The sequence below is a fragment of the Scyliorhinus canicula genome, chromosome 3 (genome assembly GCF_902713615.1).
Source record: "Scyliorhinus canicula chromosome 3, sScyCan1.1, whole genome shotgun sequence".
Classification (NCBI taxonomy): Eukaryota; Metazoa; Chordata; class Chondrichthyes; order Carcharhiniformes; family Scyliorhinidae; genus Scyliorhinus; species Scyliorhinus canicula.
In genome coordinates, this window is record NC_052148.1 from 33,554,352 (window position 1) to 33,579,006 (window position 24,655).

At 44.7% G+C, this 24,655-nt stretch overlaps 1 protein-coding gene across 8 annotated transcripts in view; it reads right to left on the reverse strand.

The window, feature by feature from the left end:
• Positions 1-24,655, reverse strand: part of ubox5 (U-box domain containing 5) — a 39,682-nt gene that overhangs the window by 1,375 nt on the left and 13,652 nt on the right. For 2 of the 8 annotated variants that reach the window (XM_038793269.1, XM_038793265.1), the window contains exons 2-4: positions 10,782-10,875; positions 6,929-8,081; positions 2,291-2,431 (exon numbers count right to left, since the gene is read on the reverse strand). In XM_038793269.1, the coding sequence (XP_038649197.1) occupies positions 2,291-2,431; positions 6,929-8,081; positions 10,782-10,835 (1,348 nt within the window). In that variant the 5' untranslated portion in view covers positions 10,836-10,875. Of the gene's footprint in view, positions 1-2,290; positions 2,432-5,273; positions 5,359-6,928; positions 8,082-10,781; positions 10,882-23,895; positions 23,954-24,655 lie in introns of those variants that run through there. The other 6 variants (XM_038793270.1, XM_038793266.1, XR_005460193.1 and 3 more) reach the window with 5 other exon arrangements.

Genomic DNA, 24,655 nt, shown 5'->3' on the forward strand with positions numbered 1-24,655 from the left:
GAAACACAAACACGTGTACTTTAGATTAAAATTCTCAACTGAATCACCCCACATGATTCCCCCCTTTCCTGGGAGGGTGGGGGGGGGGGGGGGGGGGGGGGGAGAGAGAAGAGGGACACCCTGGCACAGGTTGGCACTGCCATCCTATGGCAGAGGCCATGCCAAAGGTGGGCCTTTGCAGGAGCTCCATGGAGTGTTTCTATTAAAGTGTGGTGGGAGCAGGCTGTGAGGGAGAAACTGGCAGGCATTGGGGGGTGGGGTGGTGGAGTAGACACCAGCGATACACCTGCAATGGTAAGGGGAGGGTTTGTGGGGACGGTGCCTCTGATGTGTATCCAGGCGGGGAAGGAGACCCAAAGAATCCGGAGCTGGGGGCCTTTCGATTTTGTTGCTGAATGTTTCCATGACCCAAGCATGTCCATAAAATCTTTTAAAGGTGGCACCCGGATCTCTCTGCTGCCGGATGTCTGCTCTATCAGGCCCCGTGCTGTCAGAATGATAGCATAAACAACGTGCACTTGTTTTTTTTCTTTAAAGAGACTCAAGATCTGGAGAGAAAACTGGTCTGTGCAACGGTAGAGTTACACAGCCAGTTTTCAGTCTAAGCCTGACTCTTTGCCAAATTCCGGTAAGATTCTACCCTTAGGATTTCACTGCACTCTCTCGGGTAACTGCTTACTGCCTCCACCTCAGAAATACCCCCACTTTCTGAAAACCCTTTTGTTCCTGGCCTATAGCTGCTTTTCGGTCCTGTCTTTCCCTTCCTGCTGAACTCTGGGCTCACACCCACCAACTTGGGTGCTTTTAGTTCCAAACCTAGAAGACCTTCTAGAAAAATGCCACAATCTTCCAGAATTCAAATCGAGGCTCCACCCTGCCATTTCCATGGCAACAGAGGTTAGTTGAGATGTCTGACTGATATTTAGAATAATTAACTTCTGGCTTCAAAATCAAACCTTTTGACCTTGAGATCTGCATGAGTAAATAAGGACAATTCTCCTCAGACTTTCTGCCTGCAATCCCCCAGCTAAATGAAGGCCACCTGCAATGTTTATGGTTTTTACTCTCCTAACTCTGACGTCATAAGTATATGTGGAACCCTATGTATAGGCCATTATATGAGCTATTCTGTCAATTTCTGAAGTCCAGCATTTTAATTACCTTACCTGTACAAATTTAACCTTCCTAAAGCTAAAATATTAATATGGACCATGAACTAGATGATTTTGGACTACAGTGGGGTTAGTTCAATAGGGGGACATTTCAACAAGTTTGGGAGCTCAACAGTAAGTTCTACCAGAAATACTTACTGCAGGCCATTCTACTGAAAGGAAATTGATGCCCAATTTAATGCCACAGAACACAACCTCGACTCGGTTATTTGCTCAAATAGTCAGAACATAGTTCAGAATTTAGATCAAACATTTCTTCCTTAAAACACATCTATGGGTCAGAGTCATAATAAAGTTCCCCTTTAAAAATTGCGCTTCAAATACTAATTGTTGGCAACTTACCATTTTATCCAACGGAATTGGGCCAATTGTTTCTCAATGGAGACATTGCAGCCATGGTGATTTGCCTAGTACTCTTTGGTCTCTTTGCTGCCTTCCGGTCTTGTTCTCAAGGTGTTATTCCTTGCTGGGGGGGGGGGGGGGGGGGGGGGGGGATATTGGTTTTACTTTCTTGCCACTTTGAAAATCACTGAAAAATATTCCGATACAGTCCTGCCTGTTTATCCAGTGAACGTAGAAAATAGGAGCAGGAGGAGGCCACTCGGTCCTTCAAGCCCACTCCTTCATTCATTATCATCATGGCTGATCGTCCAATTCAATAGCCTACCTCCCCATAGCCTTTGATCCCCTTGGCCCCGAGAGCTATATCTAACAGCTACACCTATGCTGAACTTCTACTCAGTGTTTTTACAAAATCCTCAGGACAAGCAAAGCACTCCAAATAATGAAGTATTGTTGAAGTGTAGTCACTATTGTTCTGCTGGAAAATGCGGAAATCAATTTACAGACAGGCCTCCACAGATAGACAGCAAGGTGAACAGTTTATGTTGGTGTTATTTGAGGAGGAAATTTTGGGCAGGACATTTGCTGCTCCTGCTCGGATTCTGCCCCCACCTTATACAGAAGGATGGAGCCTTGGTTTGATGCTTCATCCAAAAGGGGACAACTCTGATTTTGAAACATTCTCTCTCTTGCTACATTAAAAGGTGTGAACAGGGTTGTAATGTTATTGTTACAGAATTACAAACTAGCTCCGAGCCACTATCTACATATAGTACCTTGCGTATAGTCAGGGATGCTTCCAGCCTCTAGCTGTTTGTCTGGTCTTTGCCTGGCAGTGAACGACGGGAGAGTACTTAAGGCAGAAGCCAAGGCACTGTCCAGACTTTGTGATAACCGCTGCTCATGAGAAACCATACCTGTTAGATACAACCAAAAAGCAAATCACTTGGAAGCATGTAACATTCACACCACTAGCGCCAAGCAATGACCATTTCCAAAGACAGCTGAAGCTCGACCATCCTACCACTATTGATTAGAAATAAAATGGCGCAGATTTCCAGTAATTGGCAAAAGAAGTAATAGCAACATGAGGAAAAACATTTTAACATGTGGTTAAAGTTTGGAACATACTGCCTGAGAGTGTGGTGGAGCCAGGTTCAATTGAGGCCTTCAAAAGGAAATTAAACTGTTAACTAAAAGGGAAGAATTTGCAAAGTTATGAGGAGAAGGCAGGGGAATGACACTAGGTTTTTGGTTCATTCAAAGAGCTAATGCAGACAGAATGGGCTGAATGGAGTTAAACAAGTATGTGCTGTTTACTCAATAGTGCATTTAGTCTTTTGTTACAGTAAAAAAAAAGTCTTAAGTTGTGAAATCTTGTGTCATACTTTCAGCTATTAACTGGAAGTTTGATTTCCTTTTTAAAGTTATCAGTTTCTACAGAGGTCGTAGCAGGTTTTGGAGTCCCAAACTAAATACCAGCAGTGAGGCCCACTCCAACAATTCTTACCACTCCAGCCACATCAAGACGAACCTTCAGGATACCTTAGATAGCCTGGGGATATGTTTCTTTGTCCAGAGAGCAGCTTTCCACCTGGATATCAGTCACGACTTCGGCTCCTTTCTACTGACATTTGCTGCAGTCCTCTGTCTACCCGTAATTTCTCCCTTTCTATCTGCCTGAAATCTCCCAAGACTGAAAGGCAAGTTAGCACAGTTGCTCTTGTCTTTGTCTCAGGTTTACATTATGCTCCCAGAAGTCTCATCCTGGCTTCTCCGTACCCATTGTAACCAAACCATCAGGTAATAATAATAATAGCCTTTTATTGTCACATGTATGAAGTTACTGTGAAAAGCCCCTAGTCGCCACATTCCGGTGCCTGTTCGGGTAAGCTGGTACAGGAATTGAACCCGCGCTGCTGGCCCTGTTCTGCATCACAAACCAGCTGTCTAGCCCACTGAGCTAAACCAGCCCTCAATGTAATTGAGGCAGAATTTGAAGATCACACGACCCACTTCATTTACCTGGAATTAAAGAGATAGCCCCAAAACAACCATCTTGTAAAACCTCACATTAATAAAGCCTACTCAAGGGCAATTAAGGATGAGTAATAAATGCTGACACTCCAGCAACACCCATGAACGAGCAGAAAAAATTGCCAGCCTATTGGGAATAGGAACGGAGACAGTCAAGTGACTTAATTGAAGTTTTAAAGATTATGAGAAGGTTTGCCAGAACAGATACAGAAAACCTATATCCTCTGGCGAGTGGGTTAACAATCAAAGGTTATAAATTGGGGTTTATCCCCGGTTGAGGCCTTGGATTCATGTTACATTATATTTATTCCCCACCATCTGGCCTGGGCTTGCGACAATTCACACCTCTTTAACCTGGGGTTACCCCTATCTCTGGATCTGTCAAGACTTAATTACCTGCAAATGCTCGCATTCAAAGCATTATCTTGCATCTTTAACTTTGTCTTCATTCACCTGAGGAAGGAGCAGTGCTCCGAAAGCTAGTGATTTGAAACAAACCTGTTGGACTTTAGCCTGGTGTTGTAAACTTCTTACTGTGCTCACCCCAGTCCAACGCCCGCATCTGCATATCATTAAATATATTTGGTTTTAAATTATGCCCATCAGTCAGAAGAACGATCAGCTATTTTAAAAAAACTATAGCTTTACATGTATAACAAATGTGACATTTTGCCTTCAGCACCTGTATGTGTCACACTTCAATGTTACCAAAATCTGATGCACTTTAATGCGGGCTCAGCCAGGATTACTGCTCCTGATTACAGGAAAGCGACCCTACTGGAAAGGGCAAGGGGGTGGAGGTGACAACATGCAAACAAGGAGCAGGAGTAGGCCACTCAGCCCTTCAAAACTATTCCTCCATCCAATTAGATCTTGGCTAATCTTAGTTTAACCTCAATTTCACATTCCAGCCTACCAGCAATAATCTTTTACCCTCTTGGTAATCAATAATCTACCTCTGCATTAAAGATAGTCAAGGACTCTGCCTCAACCACCTTTTAAGAACAGTAAGAAGTCTTACAACACCAGATTAAAGTCCAACAGGTTTGTTTCAAATCACTAGCTTTTGGAGCACTGCTCCTTCCTCAGGCGAACCTTTTAAGAAAGGGAATTCCAAAGTCTCACATACCTCAGAGTGTAAAGGGTTTCTCTTCATCTCTGTCCTAAATGGGTGACCTCTTATTTTCAAACAATGACCCCTGGTTCTAGATTCTCCCTCAAGAGGAAACATCCACTCCACATCCACCCTGTCAAAACCTGTCACATTCCTGTATGTTTCAATCAAGTTGCCTCTTACTATTCTAAACTCCAGCAGACACAAGGCTTGTCTAGCCTTTCCTTATAAAACACACCCATTCCAGGTATTAATCTTGTAAATCTTCGCTGAACTGCTCTTAATGTATTTACATCTTTCCTTAAATAAGGAGACCAATACTGTACAGAGTACTCCAGATGTGGTCTCAGCAATGACCTGTATAACTGATGCATAATTTCCCTAGTCTTACATTCAATTCCCATTGCAATAAACAATAACATTCTATTAGTTTCACTCATTACTTGCTGCACTTGCATACTAACATTTTGCTTCATGCACTAGGACACCCAGATCCTTCCGCATCCTCTCACCATTTAGATAATATGCCTTTTTAGTCACCCTGCCAAAATGGACAACCTCACTTTTACCCACCATAAGCCAGATCGGTGCCCACTCACCTAACTTACCTGTATCCTTTTGTAACCTCTTTGTGCCCTCTTCACATCTTCCTTTCCTGCATAATAAAAGCAACATAGACCAGATGCTGGAAATCTGAAATAAAAACAGAAAATGCTGAATAAACTCAGCAGGTCTGGCAGCATCTGTGGAGAGAGGAACAGAGCAAACATTTTGAGTTCATATGACGCTTTTTAAGTTCTGAAGAAGAGACAGACGGACTCAAAATGTTAACTATTTCTCTCTCCACAGATGCTACCAGATCTGCTGAGTTTATCCAGCATTTTCTGTTTTTTGTATCTATCTGCTTGTCATCAGCAAACTTAGCAACCATACCGTCAGATCCTTTAACTAAGTAATTTATATAAATCATCAAGAGTTGAGGCCCCTGCACAGATCCTTGTGGAACACCACATCTAATTGTTGGGTCTGTGGGCTGACAAATCTCTGGGTCCGAGTGAACTTCACACTAAGGTCTAGAAAGTAGTGGCTCGTGAGATAGTTGGCGCATTGGTTTGACTTTTGCAAATGTCCCTAGTGTCAGGGACGTTTCCATTAAATTGGAAGATAGGAAATGTAACTTCTTTATTCAAAATGGGAGGAAGACAGAAAGCTGGAAACTGCAGTCTAGTTAGCCTAACATCTGTAATTGGGAAAATGTTAGAAGCTGTTACTAAAGATGTTATTGCAGGGCACAAATTCAAGGCAATCAGGCAGTGTCAACATGTTTTTTTGTGAAAGGGAAATAATGTTTAAACAATTTATTGGGGTTCTTCTTCAAAAATTAAATTTAGAGTACCCAATTCATTTTTTCCAATTAAGGGGCAGTTCAGTACGGCCAATCCACCTGACCTGCACATCTTTTTGGGTTGTGGGGTGAAACCCACGCAAACACGGGGAGAACGTGCAAACTCCACACGGACAGTGACCCAGAGCCGAGATCAAACCTGGGATATCGGCGCCGTGAGGCTGCAGTGCTAACCACTGCACCGGGCTGGCCTGTTTATTGGGATTCTTTGAAGGAGTCACAAATGCTGTGGATAAAGGAAAACCAGTGGATGTACTGTACTTAGATTTCCAGAAGGCATTTGATAAGGTGCCACATCAAATGTTATTGCTGACGGATCCTGGATTATCTCATTTAGAAATTCCTGTTTCTATAATTTCTTTACATTCACATAGAATTTGCATAGATAGAATTTACATAGAATTTACAGTGCAGAAGGATGCCACTCAGCCCATCGAGTCTGCGCCGGCTCTTGGAAAGAGCACCCTACCCAAGGTCAACACCTCCACCCTATCCCCATAACCCAGTAACCCCACCCAACACCAAGGGCAATTTTGGACACTAAGGGCAATTTATCATGGCCAATCCACCTAACCTGCACATCTTTGGACTGTGGGAGGAAACCGGAGCACCCGGAGGAAACCCACGCACACACGGGGAGGATGTGCAGACTCCGCACAGACAGTGATCCAAGCTGGAATCGAACCAGAGACCCTGGAGCTGTGAAGCGATTGTGCTATCACAATGCTACCATGCTGCCCATGAGGGATGATCACTTTTATGTGGATAATTGACAGGGGTGTAACTGAAGGCTAATTATGATCAATACCTCCAGAAGATAATAACTGATGTAAGAGAGGAAATTGAAGGTGGTTATACCCAAATCTTGCCCAGGCTCTTGCAGTTCTTTCACTTCTGTTTTGAATCTCTTTTCACCACAATCTGACACAGCAGCAGAATTCCCACTAATGCCAGCACTCATGCCTTCAGAGATAGGACTCGTGATGTCGTCCTGGGCGGAGTCGGATTTTCTCTTCACTGCAGAGGAGGCAACAAATCCAACGCGAGTTCTCCCCACGACAGCGCGATCTGGTATCGGGTTATGCAGCAGGAAACAGTCCAGCCTTGCTTTCAGTGTCGAGTGAGGGACTGGTTTGGAATGCCGGCTGAAGGGAACGTTTGTGAAGGGATCATTTGGCACTCTGCCCCATGTGGCTTCACATCTACTGTATTTGTCCAGAGTACTCTGATCAATCACTTTGCCACAGGGAAGTAACATAGGAAGGACCATGATCTCGGAAGTGATGGGATCTAGAAATTCTTCCGGAATATTCCCATTAATCATCGGAGATCCGCTAACATCCGGCTGTAGGCTTGGTGTATCGTTAGACGGTGCAACAGAAACATTTTCCTTCTTGACAATTGGAACCGATTGTCCAGCCTGGTGTTTCTGATAAACGCGGTAGATGCTTTCAATGACTTTACGAGGGGATGACCTAGATGGTTGGCCCCAAACGTCAACCCTCCTTATGCAAGGCAAATTGCCACCTGACACATAAGTAATGCAGATCCTGAGGTGATTTATATTTGTCAGTGAAAACTGTCCCTTATTCCACAAATCTTGCACAAAAGTACCATCAGCAACAGCAGACTGATCATTAAAGGGAGCCCTGGCCTTAAAGGCTTTGTGCCTGAAGGATACTTTATTTTGGTTTTTCAGTGTGGTCTTCCCAACCAACATGAAAACATCATTATCTGAAAAGGCCTGGTCTGCTAGCTGAGAGTTTTGTGTGGAAACCTCATTCCACATCACGTTCCTGCTACATGTGGTGCATGTATAAATATCCAATCCCATAGAGTTTTGCAAGCTAGCTGAGACATCTATGTCAACCCTACAGAGTTCCACCTCAAAAGGGAATGAAATGGTAACGTGTAGAGGAGGTTTAATGAAGTATTCAGCACGGAATCCACATTTTCTTTTCACAGGGTCTGCAGATATCAGGTTGCTCACTTCGTAGCTGTCAGCGCAGACCTGGGCAAAACGTAATAAGAAGATAAAAGACAGAACAGTTTCATTACTGTGCACCTGTTGGATAAAAACATTCTTCCGTTAATTCATCAGCACAGAGCTACTGAACCAAGGAGCTGCAATACACAGACCCGATCTCCCACTCCAGTCAGTTCCCAACTAGGACAAGGACAAAATTGCCGATCTCTCTCTGAAAAAGGAGAGGAGGGAAAGGGAGGTTTATCATCCAGTCTGCATTCTTGCCTCCCAGTTGCCATTCAAAGAAACAGCTTGTGGAGCTATTGAAGGAGATTGCTCAGCTCCCTCTTATCAGCAGAGACATAGGAGCCAGTGAGATCCTGTATACTGATGGGCAGATGGCCTTCAATGGAGGAAAACCCTCAGTATGGGCGGCATGGTAGCACAGTGGTTAGTACTGTTGCTTCACAGCTCCAGGGTCCCAGGTTCAATTCCCGCCTTGGGTCACTGTCTGTGCGGAGTCTGCACGTTCTCGCTGTGTCTGTGTGGGTTTCCTTCGGGTGCTCCAGTTTCCTCCCACAAGCCCTGAAAGATGTGCTGTTAGGTGAATTGAACATTCTGAATTCTCCCTCTGTGTACCCGAACAGGTGCCGAATGTGGCGACTGGGAGCTTTTCACAGTAACTTCATTTCAGTGTTAATGTCAGTCTACTTGTGACAATACAGATTATTTTTTTTTAAAATTAGTTAGGAAGAACATTGCTAATATAGGTCTTTAAAATGATGGAGGAGATTGGTAGCGTAGATTAGGAGAAGTTATTATTGAGAGTCCAAAGCTAGGGGCCACTACAATAAGATGGTCGTCACTTGATCCATTGATAAATTCAGGAGAAACATTTTTAACTAAAGAATGGTTAGAATATGGAACACACTGCAACATGCAGTAGAGGGAAACAGCATAAACGTATTTAAGGAAAATTACATAGTATTATATGGAAGCTAAAAAAGTATATGAGGGAGAAAGAAATAGAATGAAAAGTGATAGTATTATATGAAGGAGTGTTGGAGGGGGTTTGAATGGAGCTGAAAGGTTAGTAACGACCAGCTGGGCCGAGTGGCCTGTCTTTGAACATTGAACATTCAAATAATAGGAGTAGGCCATTCAACCCCTCGAGCCTGCTCCACCATTCAGTAAGGTCACGGCCGATCCAATTGTGGCCGTAACGCCATTTTGGCTGTCCCTATAACCTTTGACTACCTTATAGATTAAAAATCCATTTAATTCAGCCTTGAATATATCCAATTACCCAGCCTTCACTGCTCACTGCGGATGACCCTCTGCAAGAAGAAATTCCTCCTCAATTCTCTCTTCAAAGGGAGAACCCTTCTTTATAACCTATGCTCCCTCGTTCTAAATTCCCCCACGAGGAATTCCTCGCAGTAGCTATCTTGTTTCTCTCCTGTACATTCGGTGTTAATTCATTATGTGATGTAAAGTCTGTTTGTCATGTCTTATGACATGGCAAAATTAAGGATTTAATGAGCTTCCATTTTTATCCCACAATTTTCCTTCTCTGTTTTTGGTACCCTGCTTCTTTCCGAAAGAGAGACCCAAATCACCACAGCCTTTTGGTGCTGTGCCTCGCTCAGCTCACACTGGGTGAGCTCCACTTTGAAAAAGAAAGCTTCACCGCTCTGAGTGCCCCACCTGGTGGTGAACAAAGAGGGTGAAGGGGAAATCTGATCCAAATGTTCAAAATGACAAGGGGCTTTCGTACAGAAAAGCGGGAAAAACAATTCTCAATTGGCGGGTGAATTGGAGACTGGAGAGCATAACTGCTGCCTACAGCGCTGAGGACCCAGGTTCGATCCCGGCCCTGGGTCACTGTCCGTGTGGAGTTTGCACATTCTCCACGAGTTTGCGTGGGTTTCACCTCCACAACCCAAAGATGTGCAGTTCAGGTGGATTGGCCACGCTAAATTGCCCCTTAATTGGAAAAAAAATTAATTAAAAAAAACATTAGAAATAAAAAGGGAAGTTAATTTTTATTTTAAAATGCAGCGTGCTGTTAATATGCAATGGAACGCAATGTGATGCCCTTCCAGAAATGACGAAGCAGAATTCATAGCAGCTTTAAGGGGCACCGTGACAGAGAGACGGCTGTGGCTAGCAGGACACGTACTCGTCTCCTGGATACACTGCAAGATTTACAACAGAATGGATACCACCAGGTGGAAGATGACGGGGCTGGCCAAAGAAAACCTGCCCAAGTTAAGGGTCTTTCAAGAGCAGGACACCACCTGGGATTGCGATGGATTGTGGCTAGTGGAAATGGAGTGATAAGGTCAGTAAGTGCAAATCTCATCTATTTGACATATTTCCGCCCTGCAGGGCTTATCTAGCTTCAGCTTGATGTTATTCGCCTTACCAACTTCCTCTGGTAACTTTATAATTGTGCTCTCAATTTTGAATGTCATAGTGTATTTTCCATCGAGTTTGAAAAACCGACCAAGTTGCTTTTTAGGCTAAATTTTATCAACCTGTCTCTTAATTTGTTGCCCCTGAGAAGGAAGAATTATTTTGCAAACGACAGCTGGAAGAAGTCAGGGAAACTGGCTGTTCCTGAACAACGCCCATTTCCCCCATCCTATTAACTTTGTAAACCCTTCTTTAAGCAGAGATGTGATGTGAACTTTGGATTTCTTTGCAAATTTAGTAAAATTACAGAACAAAATGACCGTTTACCTTATTGCAGTGAATCCTTGGGCTGAAGTGAGGGAGGCAGAAGTTTAACGTCATTCTGTGTTGAATCAAGAGCAAATTCTTGCAGGAGTTTCTTCTGTAACTGGGGAAATTAAGTCAATAAGTTAACTGCAATCATATAACCTGTGCACAACTGCATTGAATGGGCTGAAAGGTTGGAAAGAACACAATTTCACTCTTCACGTGCAAACTTCCATTGTTTGAACATACAAATCAGGAGCAGGAGTAGGCCACGCGGCCCCTCGATGCTGCTCCCCCCATTCAATAATATCATGGCTAATCTGATTTGTAACTTCAACCCCACATTCCCACCTACCCTCGAAAACATTTTTCGTAATCAGGAATCTATCTAGCTCTGCCTTAAAAATATTTAAAGACTCTGCTCCCACAGCAGAAAGTTCCAGAGACTCATGATCCTCTGAGAAAAGATTTCTCGTTACCTCCATCTTAAATGGGCGACATCTTATTTTTAAACAGCGACCCCGAGTTCTAGATTCTCCGACAAGAGAAAAATCCTCTCCACATTTACCCTGTCAATATCCCTCAGGATCTTAAAGATTTCAATCAAGTCGCCATCTTATCCTCTCCACATTGTTAAACATAAAGCAGGTATCTGTAGAAAGCAAGAGATCCGTTACCATTGCTCAGATTTTCACAAATTTGGGGCCTCACGGTAGCATGGTGGTTAGCATCAATGCTTCACAGCTCCAGGGTCCCAGGTTCGATTCCCGGCTGGGTCACTGTCTGTGTGGAGTCTGCACGTCCTCCCCGTGTGTGCGTGGGTTTCCTCCGGGTGCTCCGGTTTCCTCCCACAGTCCAAAGATGTGCAGGTTAGGTGGATTGGCCATGCTAAATTGCCCGTAGTGTAAGGTTAATGGGGGGATTGTTGGGATACGGGTTACGTGGGTTTAAGTGGGGTGATCATTGCTCGGCACAACATCGAGGGCCGAAGGGCCTGTTCTGTGCTGTACTGTTCTATGTTCTATGATATTTTGATGCTTCCTTGACATATTACACAACGTTGCAGCACTTTTAAGGATAGACATTTGAGAAATTTGCATCGGGTATTGATGTGAATCCAGATCACTTGACCCAACAAAAGACAGGCTAAAGCAGTCATGTTTCTTTGGAGTAACTAGTGAAACCACTGAGGACTTAGTTGTAACATGACTTTGAACTCTGAAGGTGGATGGACATATTAAGAGACTTGTTAGCAAAGCATATGGTATCTTGGGTTTCATAAATGCAGGCATTGAGTACAAAAGCAAGGGAAGATATGCTGAACCTATATGAAGCTCTTGTAAGGACCCAACTAGAGTATTGTGTCCAGTTCTGGTCACTTCAGAAAAGACGTTAAGGTCCTTGTGAGGGAAGAGAGAAAGATTTACCAGATGACTCCAGGAATTGAGAATTTTATCCACAAGGTTAGGTCAGAGAACCTGGGGCTATTCTCCTTGGAGTAGAGGAGATCGAGGAGAGATTTGGTAGAGGTGTACTGGATTATGAAAGGCTTCAATAAGATAGGCAAGGAAAAACTGTTCCCATTAGTTGTTCATACAAGGACTAGGGCACAGATTTAAGGTTCTGGGCAAGTGATGCAGAGGGAATGTGAGGAAGAACGTTTTTGCAGCAACCTGTAATAACCTATATCTAATGATTTGGAACCCGCTGTCTACAAGGGTGCTACAGGCATAAACCATCAATGATTTCAAAAGGAAACTGAATGGACACTTGAAGGAATAGCCTGCAGGTTTACAAAGATGGAGAGAGGGACTGGCACTGGCTGGATTTTTCCGTGGGGGCTGGCAAAGTCTCAATGGGCCAATGGCTTCCTCCTGTGCCATAGATGATTTTATATCACTGAAACCTGGCTAAAATGGATGCTGAGAGAGAGAGGAGAAAATCTACAGGGGAAATCACAGAGATGAGTAAGAACTACAAAGTGGTGATATTGGGTGAGTCTATTTACCCACATGATTGGAAAGTTAGAGCAACGGGTAAGAGGGGGAGAAATTCCTGAGCTGTATGTCTTGGCCCAAGTATCTCTAGGGGAACACTTGGGCAAGAGTGATTGATTATAACTTAAGGTTTAGACTAGCAGTACAGAAGACCAAGAGACAATCTAAAGTGCGACATCTAAATTGGAAGAGGGCTAATTTCAATGTGACAAGAAGGGATTTCAGCAGCGTAAAATAAAACCAAAGACTGAGGGGAAACTGCAACGGGACAATGGGTGATCTTAAGGGAATAGATGTTTCAGGAACAAGCTAGGTAGATTTCAACAAGGGCTAACAGTAGGGGGACCAAAAGCAGGACTCTGTGGATGATAAGGGAGACAGATGAGGGAAAGAACATGATGAAAAAAACATGAGTGTATGATCCATGTCAGGAGGCTTCTTCAAGTGGGAACCATCTCAAACATAATAGGTTGTGAGGGGAGGTGAAAAGGAAAGTAAGGCAGGCAAAAAAAGAATAGAACAGCAGTCACTATAAAAGGCAACCAGAATGTATAGTAAGCAGGTGTAAGAGGTAGGCTGGGGCAAAGGGGATGATGTCTTCTTCAAGGTGCAGGGTATGGCTAGAATATGGAGTTATTTGTATCTGTGTTTACTAAAGAAGAGGAATCTGACAAAATATTAGGGGCTGGTTTAGCTCACTCGGCTAAATCGCTGGCTTTTAAAGCAGACCAAGCAGGCCAGCAGCACGGTTCGATTCCCGTACCAGCCTCCCCGGACAGGCGCCGGAATGTGGCGACTAGGGGCTTTTCACAGAAACTTCATTGAAGCCTACTCATGACAATAAGCGATTTTCATTTTCATTTTTTTCATATTAGTATGAATGGAGACAGCAGAGGCAAGGGATAGGATGAAAATTGAGGAGCAGGTAGCACTGGAAAGAGTAGATAAGTCACCTGGTCGGATGACTTGCTAAAGGAAAGTGAGGCGGAGATAGCAGAAAGGACTGCCATAATCTTCCAATCTTCCCTAGATATGATTGGATTGGATTGGATTGGATTTGTTTATTGTCACGTGTACCGAGGTACAATGAAAAGTATTTTTCTGCAAGCAGCTCAACAGACCATTCAGTACATGGGAAGAAAAGGGAATTAAACAGAATTCAATAAAATACATGAGAATACATAATAGGGCAACACAATATATACAATGTACTACATAAGCATTGGCATCGGATGAAGCAGACATGGGTGTAGTGTTAATGAGGTCAGTCCATAAGAGGGTCATTTAGGAGTCTGGTGACAGTGGGGAAGAAGCTGTTTTTGAGTCAGTTCGTGTGTGTTCTCAGACTTCTGAATCTCCTGCCCGATGGAAGAAGTTGGAAAAGTGAGTAAGCCGGGTGGGAGGGATCCTTGATTATGCTGCCTGCTTTCCCCCGGCAGCGGGAGGTGTAGATGGAATCAATGGATGGGAGGCAGGTTTGTGTGATGGACTGGGCGGTATTCACGACTCTCTGAAGTTCCTTGTGGTCCTGGGCCGAGCAGTTGCCATACCAGGCTGTGATGCAGCCCGACAGGATGCTCTCTATAGTGCATCTGTAAAAGTTGGTAAGGGTTAATGTGGACATGCCGAATTTCCTTAGTTTCCTGAGGAAGCATAGGCACTGTTGTGCTTTCTTGGTGATAGCGTCGACGTGAGTGGACCAGGATAGATTTTTGGTGATGTGCACCCCTAGGAATTTTAAACGGCTCACCATCTCTACCTCGGCCCCGTTGATGCTGACAGGGGTGTGTACAGTACTTTGCTTCCTGAAGTCGATGACCAGCTCTTTAGTTTTGCTGGCATTGAGGGAGAGATTGTTGTCGCTGCACCACTCCTCTAGGTTCTCTATCTCCCTCCTGTATTTGGACTCGTCGTTATTTGAGATCCGGCCCACTATGGTCGTATCGTCAGCAAACTTGTAGATGGAGTTGGAACCAAGTTTGCCATGCAGTCGTGTGTGTACAGGGAGTAGAGTAGGGGGCTAAGTACGCAGCCTTGCGGGGCACCGGTATTGAGGACTATTGTGGAGGAGGTATTGGTGTTCATTCTTACTGACTGTGGTCTGTTGGTCAGAAAGTCAAGGATCCAGTTGCAGAGTGGAGAGCCAAGTCCTAGGTTTTGGAGCTTTGATATGAGCTTGGCTGGGATTATGGTGTTGAAGGCGGAGCTGTACTCAATAAATAGGAGTCTGATGTAGGAGTCCTTGTTTTCGAGATGCTCTAGGGATGAGTGTAGGGCCAGGGAAATGGCGTCTGATGTGGACCGGTTGCGACGGTATGCGAATTGAAGTGGGTCAAGGCGTTCCGGGAGTATGGAGGTGATGCGCTTCATGATCAGCCTCTCGAAGCACTTCATTACAACTGACGTCAGGGCCACCGGGCGGTAGTCATTGAGGCATGTTGCCTGGTTCTTCTTTGGTACCGGTATGATGGTGGTCTTCTTGAAGCAGGTGGGGACCTCGGAGTGGAGTAGGGATAGGTTAAAGATGTCTGTGAATACCTCTGCCAGCTGGTATGCGCAGGCTCTGAGTGCACGACCAGGGATCCCGTCCGGGCCCATCGCCTTCCGTGGGTTCACTTTCAGGAAGGCCGATCTGACTTCGGAAACTGTGATGGTGGGTATGGGTGAATTATGGGTTGCTGGGGCACGCGATAGCGGATTGTTGGTTACCTGCTGAAACCGAGCATAGAATGCATTAAGTTCATCGGGGAGGGGTGCACTGCTGCCAGAGATACTGCTCGGCTTCGCTTTGTAGCCCGTTATGTTGTTTAGTCCTTGCCACAACCGCCGAGAGTCTGTCTGTGACTCTAGCTTAGTTTGATATTCTCTCTTGGATTCTTGGTGTGCATTCACACCACATGGCCAGGCAATGACCATCTCCAACAAGAGAAGATCTAACAATTGCTCCTTGACATTTGATGGCATTACTATCACTGAATCTCTCACTGGGTTGGGAGGTGATGGTGTTACATAGAATTTACAGTGCAGAAGAGTGTGGTTCCAAATGATTGGAGAGGAGCAAATTTCCATCTTTATGCCAGAAAGGGTACAAGGACAGTTCTAGCATCGACAGCTCAGTCAGTTTAACACCAGTGGTGTGGGTAAGGTTTTCGAAATAACAATCAGAGGAAAAAGTGATGAGGCACTTGTCAAGGTTTGAGTTAATTAAGGCGAGACAGCACATTTATAAAAGGCAAATCATGTCTGACGAATCTAATTGCAATTTCTGATGAAGTAACAAAGAGGGCTGATGAAAGGAAAGCAGTGAATGTTGGATTTTAAGAAAGTGTTATCAAGGTTACACAAAGAAGGCTGATAGGAGGGTCAATTTGGACAGAAAATTGGCTTGAGAACAGGAATGTGCGCATTGTACAGAATGGTTACTTTTCAGCCTGGGGGATGATAGATAGTGCTGAATCCCCAAGGGTCAGTGCTACAACCACTGCTGTGTTTGCTACAATATAATTGATTTGGATATTGGAATATAGAGTAACATTTCAGAAATTTACAGGTGATAGCAAATTTGGAGGAGTGGTAAACAGTGAGTATAATCCAAATCGCCTTCAACAGAACATAAATAAGATCATAGAATGGGCAGATTAAATGTAATATATAGAAGTGTGAGGTGATGAATGTTGGCAGAAAAGAGAGGGAGAGGCAAAACAGACTTTATGGTACAGTTCTATTCAGTATGCAGAAGCATCTGGGTAGGTGTGCATTGATCTGTCAAGGCGGGAGGACATACTGAGAGAATGGTTAGCAAACCAAAGGCTTCATAGAGGCATTCAGTACAAAAGTAGCTAAATTATGCTGAAACTTTGTAAAGCTCTTGTTAGGCCCCAACTAGAGTATTGTGTTTAGTTCTTCATCTTCAGCTGTGTCATCAATGACTTTCCCTCTATCGTAAGTGTAGAAATGGGGATGTTCATGGATAATTGCAGAGCATTCAATTCTATTTGCAACTCCTCAGATACTGGACCATTCACTCCTCCATATGCATCATGATCTGGAAAAAATTCAGGCTTGGGCTGATAAATAGCAAGTAGCATTCACACCACACAAGTGCCAGGCAATGACCATCTCCAACAAGAGAAGATCTAACAATTGCTCCTTAACATTTGATGGCATTACTATCACTGAATCTCCCACTGGGTTGGGAGGGGATGGTGTTACATAGAATTTACAGTGCAGAAGGAGGCCATTTGGCCCATCGAGTCTGCACCGTCCTGGGAAAGAGCAGCCTACCCAAGCCCACACCTCCACCCTAACCCAGTAACCCCTCCCAAACGTTTTGCACACGAAGGGCAATTTAGCATGGCCGATCCACCTAACCTACTCATCTTTGGGCTGTGGGAGGAAAAGGGAGCACCCGGAGGAAACCCATACAGACACGGGGAAAACGTGAAGACTCCGCACAGTCAGTGCCCCAAGTCGGGAATCGAACCTGGGACACTGGAGCGGTGAAGCAACTGTGCTAACCACTGTGTTACCATTGACCAGATACTGAACTGGACCATGTGATTACACGATCAGGTCAGAAGCTGGAAGTTCTGCAGCAAGTTATTCATCTTCTAACTCCTCAACATTTATCCCCAATCTACAAGGCACAAGTCAGGAATGTGATGGAATACGCTTCACTTGCCTCGATGAGTGCATCTCCCAGCAACACTCAAGAAGCTTGATACCATCTAAGACAAACCACTTGATTGACACCCCAACCATCACAATAAACATTCACTCCCTCTACTACTGGCACAGGGACCCATTGTGTGCAATGTACAAAATGCACTGCAGAAAGTCACAACAGTTCCCTTCAATAGTATCTTCCAAACCAGCGACCTTACCTGCTAGAACGACAAGGGAAACAAATGCATGGGAATACCGCCACTTACAAGTTCCTCCCCAAGCCGCAACATCCTGGCCCGGAACTACAGGATTGCTCCTTCACCGTCACTGGCTCAAAATTCTGGCACCTCCTTTCTAACAGCACTACAGGTGTGCCTACATCATATGGATTCCGGCGGATTAAGGCGGCGGCTCACCGTCATCTTCTGAAGGACAATTAGGGATGAGCAATAAATGCTGGTCTAGTTGGCGAGGCCCACATTCCGTAAAAACAATGTATAAAAGTCCTGGTCACTACACTTGAAGAAGGATAGGCACATGGAGCACACCAGAATGACAGGGAGTGGGATAGCTTGATCTTGGTTTCGGACAACGCTCGGCACAACATCGAGGGCCGAAGGGCTTGTTCTATGCTGTACTGTTCTATGTAAGGATGTGATAGTCCTCGCGTATGTTCTGAGATTTAAGAGAATGGTTCCAGGGAAGAAGATTTCCGTTCCAAGGTTAGGTGGAAAAGTTGTGGTTGTTCACATTAGAATAAGGAGACTGAGGGGTGGTTTGATGCAGGTGTACAATCTTATGACAGGCTTCGATAAGTTAGCAAAGCAACAAATGTTCCCATTCCCGATGGTACAAGTATAAGGAGACACAGTTTTTTTGGCCAAGAGATGCGGCTGGGTGGAGAAGAGATATTACGCAGCGAACAGCAATGAACTGAAACTTGCTGCCCATGAGGCTGGGGCAACAGAAGCATTCAAAGATTTCAAACACAAATTGGATGGGTACTTGAAGGAAATAAACTTAGTGTTATGAGAAATGAAGAGGAAGTACAGGGTTGTCAGGGAGAGTGCAGGGCAGTAGCATTAGTTCTGGGTTGCTTGAGCAAAAGGTACATAGCTTGAATGATAGCGAGATGACAAATGATTCCTGTGTCGGACCTGCAAAGTTGCAGGGCAGAGACAGAGTAAGAGGTGAAGTGAGAGTAACAATTCGGAGCAGCACGGTAGCATGGTGGTTAGCATAAATGCTTCACAGCTCCAGGGTCCCAGGTTCGGTTCCCGGCTGGGTCACTGTCTGTGTGGAGTCTGCACATCCTCCTCGTGTGTGCGTGGGTTTCCTCCGGGCGCTCCGGTTTCCTCCCACAGTCCAAAGATGTGCGGGATAGGTGGATTGGCCATGCTAAATTGCCCGTAGTGTCCTTAAAAGTAAGGTGGGGTGGGGTGGTTGTTGGGTTACGGGTATAGGGTGGATACGTGGGTTTGAGTAGGGTAATCATTGCTCGGCACAACATCGAGGGCTGAAGGGCCTGTTCTGTGCTGTACTGTTCTATCTATTCTATTCTATCTAACTACACTTGACATCAAGGCAGCATTTGACCGAGTATGGCATCTAGGAACCCTGCAGTGTCCGAGCAACTAACTCGCCTCCTGGCTCCCCAAAGCCTGTCCACCATCTACAAGGCACAAGTCAGGAGTGTGATGGAATGCTCTCCACTTGCCTGGATGAGTGCAGCTCCACCAACACAAGAAGGTCAACACCACCCAGGACAAAGCAGTCCACATGATTGGTACTCCTTTCACAGACATTCACTCCCTCCACCATCGACAAACAGTGGCAGCTGTGTGTACCATCTACAAGATGCACTACAGCAACTCAACAACGTTCCTCAGGCAGAACCTTCCAAACTCATGACCACCACCATCTAGAAGGACACAGCAGACACAGGGGAACACCATCACCTGGAATGTACTCAAGTCAATCACCATCCTGACTTGGAAATATATCGCCATTCCTTCACTGTAGCTGGATCAAAATCCTGGAATTCCCTCCCTAACAGCACTGTGGGCATACCTACATGACAGGGACTGCAAAAGTCAAAGAAGGCAGCTCAGCAACACAACCTCAAGGGCAATTAGGGGTGAGCAATAAACGGTGGCCTAGCCAGTGATGGCCACACCCCATAAATGAATAAAAAGGAAAGTGGAGTTCTTTCAAAAAACACCTCCATAAGATCCACACCATTTTGAATCACGAGGAATTTGCTGATAGCTGGAAAATGGATGTGTCCATTATATTTGTATCCATACCCAGCCAGAACTGTCCCAACTTCAAATCACACTGCTTTGCTCATCAGTAATTACAAAGCTTCAAGAAACAATGCGATGCTGCTGTATCTCCTTTAGAGACCAAACAAAACACCAGAAAAAATCCCAGGGAAGGCCGGCATTGGCAAACAAAACATCAAAGCAAAGAGAAAATTATCAACACAGCCAACATGGCTTTCAGAAGGAAGATCAGCTTAACAGACATGATTCTTTGGGAATCATATGGTGTGGTGCTGGAATAGCTGCATTTCCGCAGGCTCTGGTGCTGCTCATCTTTTAATTCTTCTTTTATCCTGATTACGCGGCACATACTTGCCTAATCCTGGAGTTAATAATCCACAGTATATCCCCAGAAGATTTTGGCTGAGTGTTGGAGAAAAATGCTGAGAAATCCTAAGAAAGCTGGCAATAAAAGGGAGCAGTCGGATGCAACAGGGATGGAGCCGACTCCTCAACACGGTGACTTGATCCTCCTGCCAGGACTCTCGACCAGCTGCTTCCGAAGGCGCTGCAGATGATGACAGTGAACATCATGAGAGTGATAGACAATAAAATCGGCTTGTTGACACATAGTATGAGTGCTCATGAGGCCGAGCTGCAGAATACCGATGAAAGGCTCGATGAAACGGCGGAAAGAATCTGGAATATTGAAAATGTCAGTTCCTCAGCTGAGGCCCACATTCAATCTTTGGAAAACCAGCTGTGCGGTTTGTCAGAAATCCTGGAAAATCTGGAGATTTCTCGGCGGCGACGCAGCAGAAGCGTAGAGACTTCGATGAAGTTAGAAAACAACTCCAGGCTGCTGGGGTGAATTATGCCCTCCTTTATACTGTGAAACGGAGGGTGATATCCGACAACTCCATAAAGGCATTCAATAATCCGGCCAGAGCCTTGGCTTTTGTGAAGTCCACAGAAGTCAATACTTTAGAGTAACAGTCTGCAGCTTGTTGAAATATCCAGACTCTCTCCCTGTTACAATGCTTCTTGTCTGACCTTATGTTGTTATAGATCATGTTTGCTGGGAGGTGTTAATAACTGAGCCCTACACTGAATATTTTATCCTTAAGAATTTCAGGGGCCTCCATTCATTTGAATGGAAAACATGCTCCATTAAGGAGTGCGCTGTGTAGGTGGTATGTTGAGAGTTTGGCTCAAGTTAGAATCAGAGCTTAATGGGACATGGAATGAGAGTTTGTCTCAAGTTAGAATCAGAGCCTAATGGGAAATGGAATGAGAGTTTGGTCAAGTTAAAAATCAGAGCTTGATGGGAAATGAAATGTCAAGTTTGTATACGTGCATTGTGAAATGAATAGCTTCTGTGAGAAAGCGTTATCACGGCCTTGGCTGTCTGGAAAGCCTGTGAACCATCCATGGGAGACTGTAACTGTTTGTGAGAACTACACTCCTCAGGACTGTCGATAAAAACTTTCTATACTATGAAACATGTGAACTAACTATTATTAATGATGGGAAGAAATAATTACATGAAGGAGGGGCGTAATGAGCTAATTGTATGACTAATGATTGAAAGGCTTGAGGGGTTTTGTAAGAATATATAGTCAACTGTAACTTAGAAAAATTTGCTTTTTCACTTGCTGTAACTCAGTTACACTTGTGCAGCAGCCCCACGGTAAATAAAAAGGCTCTTTGAAGTTATCTGGTGTTCGACTGCCGATTACCTCTGGACTGCAAAAATTTAGTATTATCAATGTTAGCTGAGCCATGTGCTAGTTATCCATCTTTTCTTCTTATCGGTTTTGTATGATGCTACTACTGGTTGTTAGTGTCTTTACTTTAATTATTATAGATATGAGTGGCGGCATGGCCGGGAGGTGGGTGAAAGGTTTAGGTCTTCATGGGTGGGCTCAAAATGCGGGTGGGGTATTTTTCTCCTATTCCCTTTTTATTTTATAAATCTCTTCTTGAGGAGTATATCTCCTGATTGTAATGACGGTATGGCCGCAGGGTTAGCCTTACGGGTTCACTTGTGTTGAGGAATGCCTACTTAGAACTATTGTCATTGCAATGTTTTTGGACTTTTTCTACATGTTGGGTTTAGCTCAGGGGCTGGTTTAGCTCAGGGGCTGGTTTAGCTCAAGGGGCTGGTTTAGCTCACCAGGCTAAATCGCTGGCTTTTACAGCAGACCAAGCAGGCCAGCAGCACGGTTCGATTCCCGTACCAGCCTCCCCGGACAGGCGCCGGAATGTGGCGACTAGGGGCTTTTCACAGTAACTTCATTGAAGCCTACTCGTGACAATAAGCAATTTTCATTTTCATTACAGAATTGTTGACTGGATCCTGCAATAGTACAGGCAGATCCCTGGGCAGATCCCAGAGAAAAGGTGTTATCGGGATCTATGGTGTCTCTGGTGTGTATGGAGATGGGGGAGGTGGCGCAGGGTTTACAGAATTGTTGACTGGATCCTGCAATAGTACAGGCAGATCCCTTATCAGAGAAAAGGATGTTATAGGGATCTATGGTGTCTCTGGTGTGTATGGAGATGGGGGAGGTGGCGCAGGGTTTACAGAATTGTTGATTGGATCCTGCAATAGTACAGGCAGATCCCTTATCAGAGAAAAGGATGTTATAGGGATCTATGGTGTCTCTGGTGTGTATGGAGATGGGGGAGGTGGTGCAGGGTTTACAGAATTGTTGACTGGATCCTGCAATAGTACAGGCAGATCCCTTATCAGAGAAAAGGATGTTATAGGGATCTATGGTGTCTCTGGTGTGTATGGAGATGGGGGAGGTGGCGCAGAGATCCTATCTTACATTTCTTCTGGCTGATTGGGCAACGACGCTAACTAATTTAAAACTATCCTCCTGGAATGTACGGTAAGTACATCATCTCATTAAAAGAAAAAACTATTCTGTCTTTCCTTAGAAAAGGAGTTGGACACAGCCTTGTTGCAGGAGACTCATTTAGATGACAAGGAGAATTTAGTTAAAACAGGATTGGGTGGAGCAGGATTTTCTTCGCCTTGTTCTTGACCAGCAGTAGGGGGCTAGCAATTTTAGTCAGTAACAAAATCTCCCTTCAAGGTGGTGAATTGTGTGAATGGCATGGGGGGTTGATATGTGATGGTTAAGGGACTTGTATATGGAGAATCTATTTTGATAATAAATGTACACCATCCACCAAATCATTCCCCGGAGCTTATTATTGAAGTCTTCATGGATTTTGCAGAGCTGGCACTGGCTGATTCCTTTGTTGGTCAGGGCTTCAGTTGTCACCTGACCCCCTTGGTGGATGAATCCCAGTAACAAGACATCCTCCCACCCAACAGGAAGGGGCGTTAGTTTGGTTAGTGAGGAGGTGGGGTACTTGGACATGTGGAGAACACTGCATCCCAGAGGTAAAGAATTCACTTTTTCTCTACTCCTCATCAATGGCATGTTAGAATTAACTACTTCTTCATGCCAAGAACAATCCTACATTTGGTGGCCTCCTGCTCTACAGAAAGCATTGTGATCTCAGACCATGTTCCTGTTTTCCTTGAGTTTCTACTCGAGTATCCACCCACCTCCCCTACCGCCCCCCCACCTCCCTCACCCACCCAATCCGGGTTATGGTAATTTGATGTGTCCTTGCTCAGGGATAAATCCTTTATTACATACTTTAAGAAGGAATTCAAGTTCTTTTATTCTGCCAATTCCCTTTCTGATGTAACCAACTGGTTTGTGGGAAACATGCAAGGTCTATGTTAGGGAGTTACTTATTTTGTATAGAGCCAACAAAAGGTGTAGAACTTTGGAGTGACAGCACCGGCTGGAAGTTAGATTGGCTGAGGCAGAGAGGAGTATAGAACATAGAACAGTACAGCACAGAACAGGCCCTTCGGCCCTCGATGTTGTGCCGAGCAATGATCGCCCTACTCAAACCCACGTATTCACCCTATACCCGTAACCCAACAATACCCCCCTTAACCTTACTTTTTAGTACACTATGGGCAATTTAGCATGGCCAATCCACCTAACCCGCACATCTTTGGACTGTGGGAGGAAACCGGAGCACCCGGAGGAAACCCACGCACACACAGGGAGGATGTGCAGACTCCACACAGACAGTGACCCAGCCGGGAATCGAACCTGGGACCCTGGAGCTGTGAAGCATTTATGCTGACCACCATGGAGTATGATAACTAACCCAGTTTGGATGCCACTCGATTCCTTGCTGACTCAGCCGTCTGAGAGGAGTTTAAATTCTGCAAAACAAAAATTGTACGAATTTAGGAACAAGCCGAGTAAATACTTGGCTTTCTTGACTAGGAAGAGACTGATCCTAGGACTAGCCTCTCAGTGCTGGATTCTAAGGGTAATGGATTGATTAAAACAGAGGATATTAAACAAGGGGTTTTGGGGTTTTCATGCAGAGTTACAGAAGTTATAGTTCACTAATATCTACATAAACTATAGAGCCTGTGGCAGAGGCAATTAGACATGATCATTCGATTTTTGGGCTACACAGTGGAGGGAAGCAGCATAAGGCTGCACTTTACGCGGACAATGTGCTGCTGTTTGTATCAAAGCTGAACATCTCAGTTCCCGTTATTATCGATGTGGTAGATAGATTTAGTGTCTGCTCCGGTTACAAAATCAATTTTATAAAGTCTGAGGCTATGCCACAGGGTGGGCTGAGACGAAGACCTCCTGCACCTTTGCTGACGTCCCATTTAGGTGGTCCCCTTTGGGTTTTACTTACCTGGGTGTTGTAATTACCCCTTCTTTAATCAACTTACGGGGCTAATTTTCCCCAATTGATTGCATCTGTTAACTGCGACCTGACCGCTGTTCCTTCCTGCCAATATCGTGGCTGGGTAGGGTCACAATGATTGAGATAAATATGTCAACGAGGTTACTGCATCCCTTGCAGATGCTGCCAATCTGGTTGTCTACTGGAGTCCTGA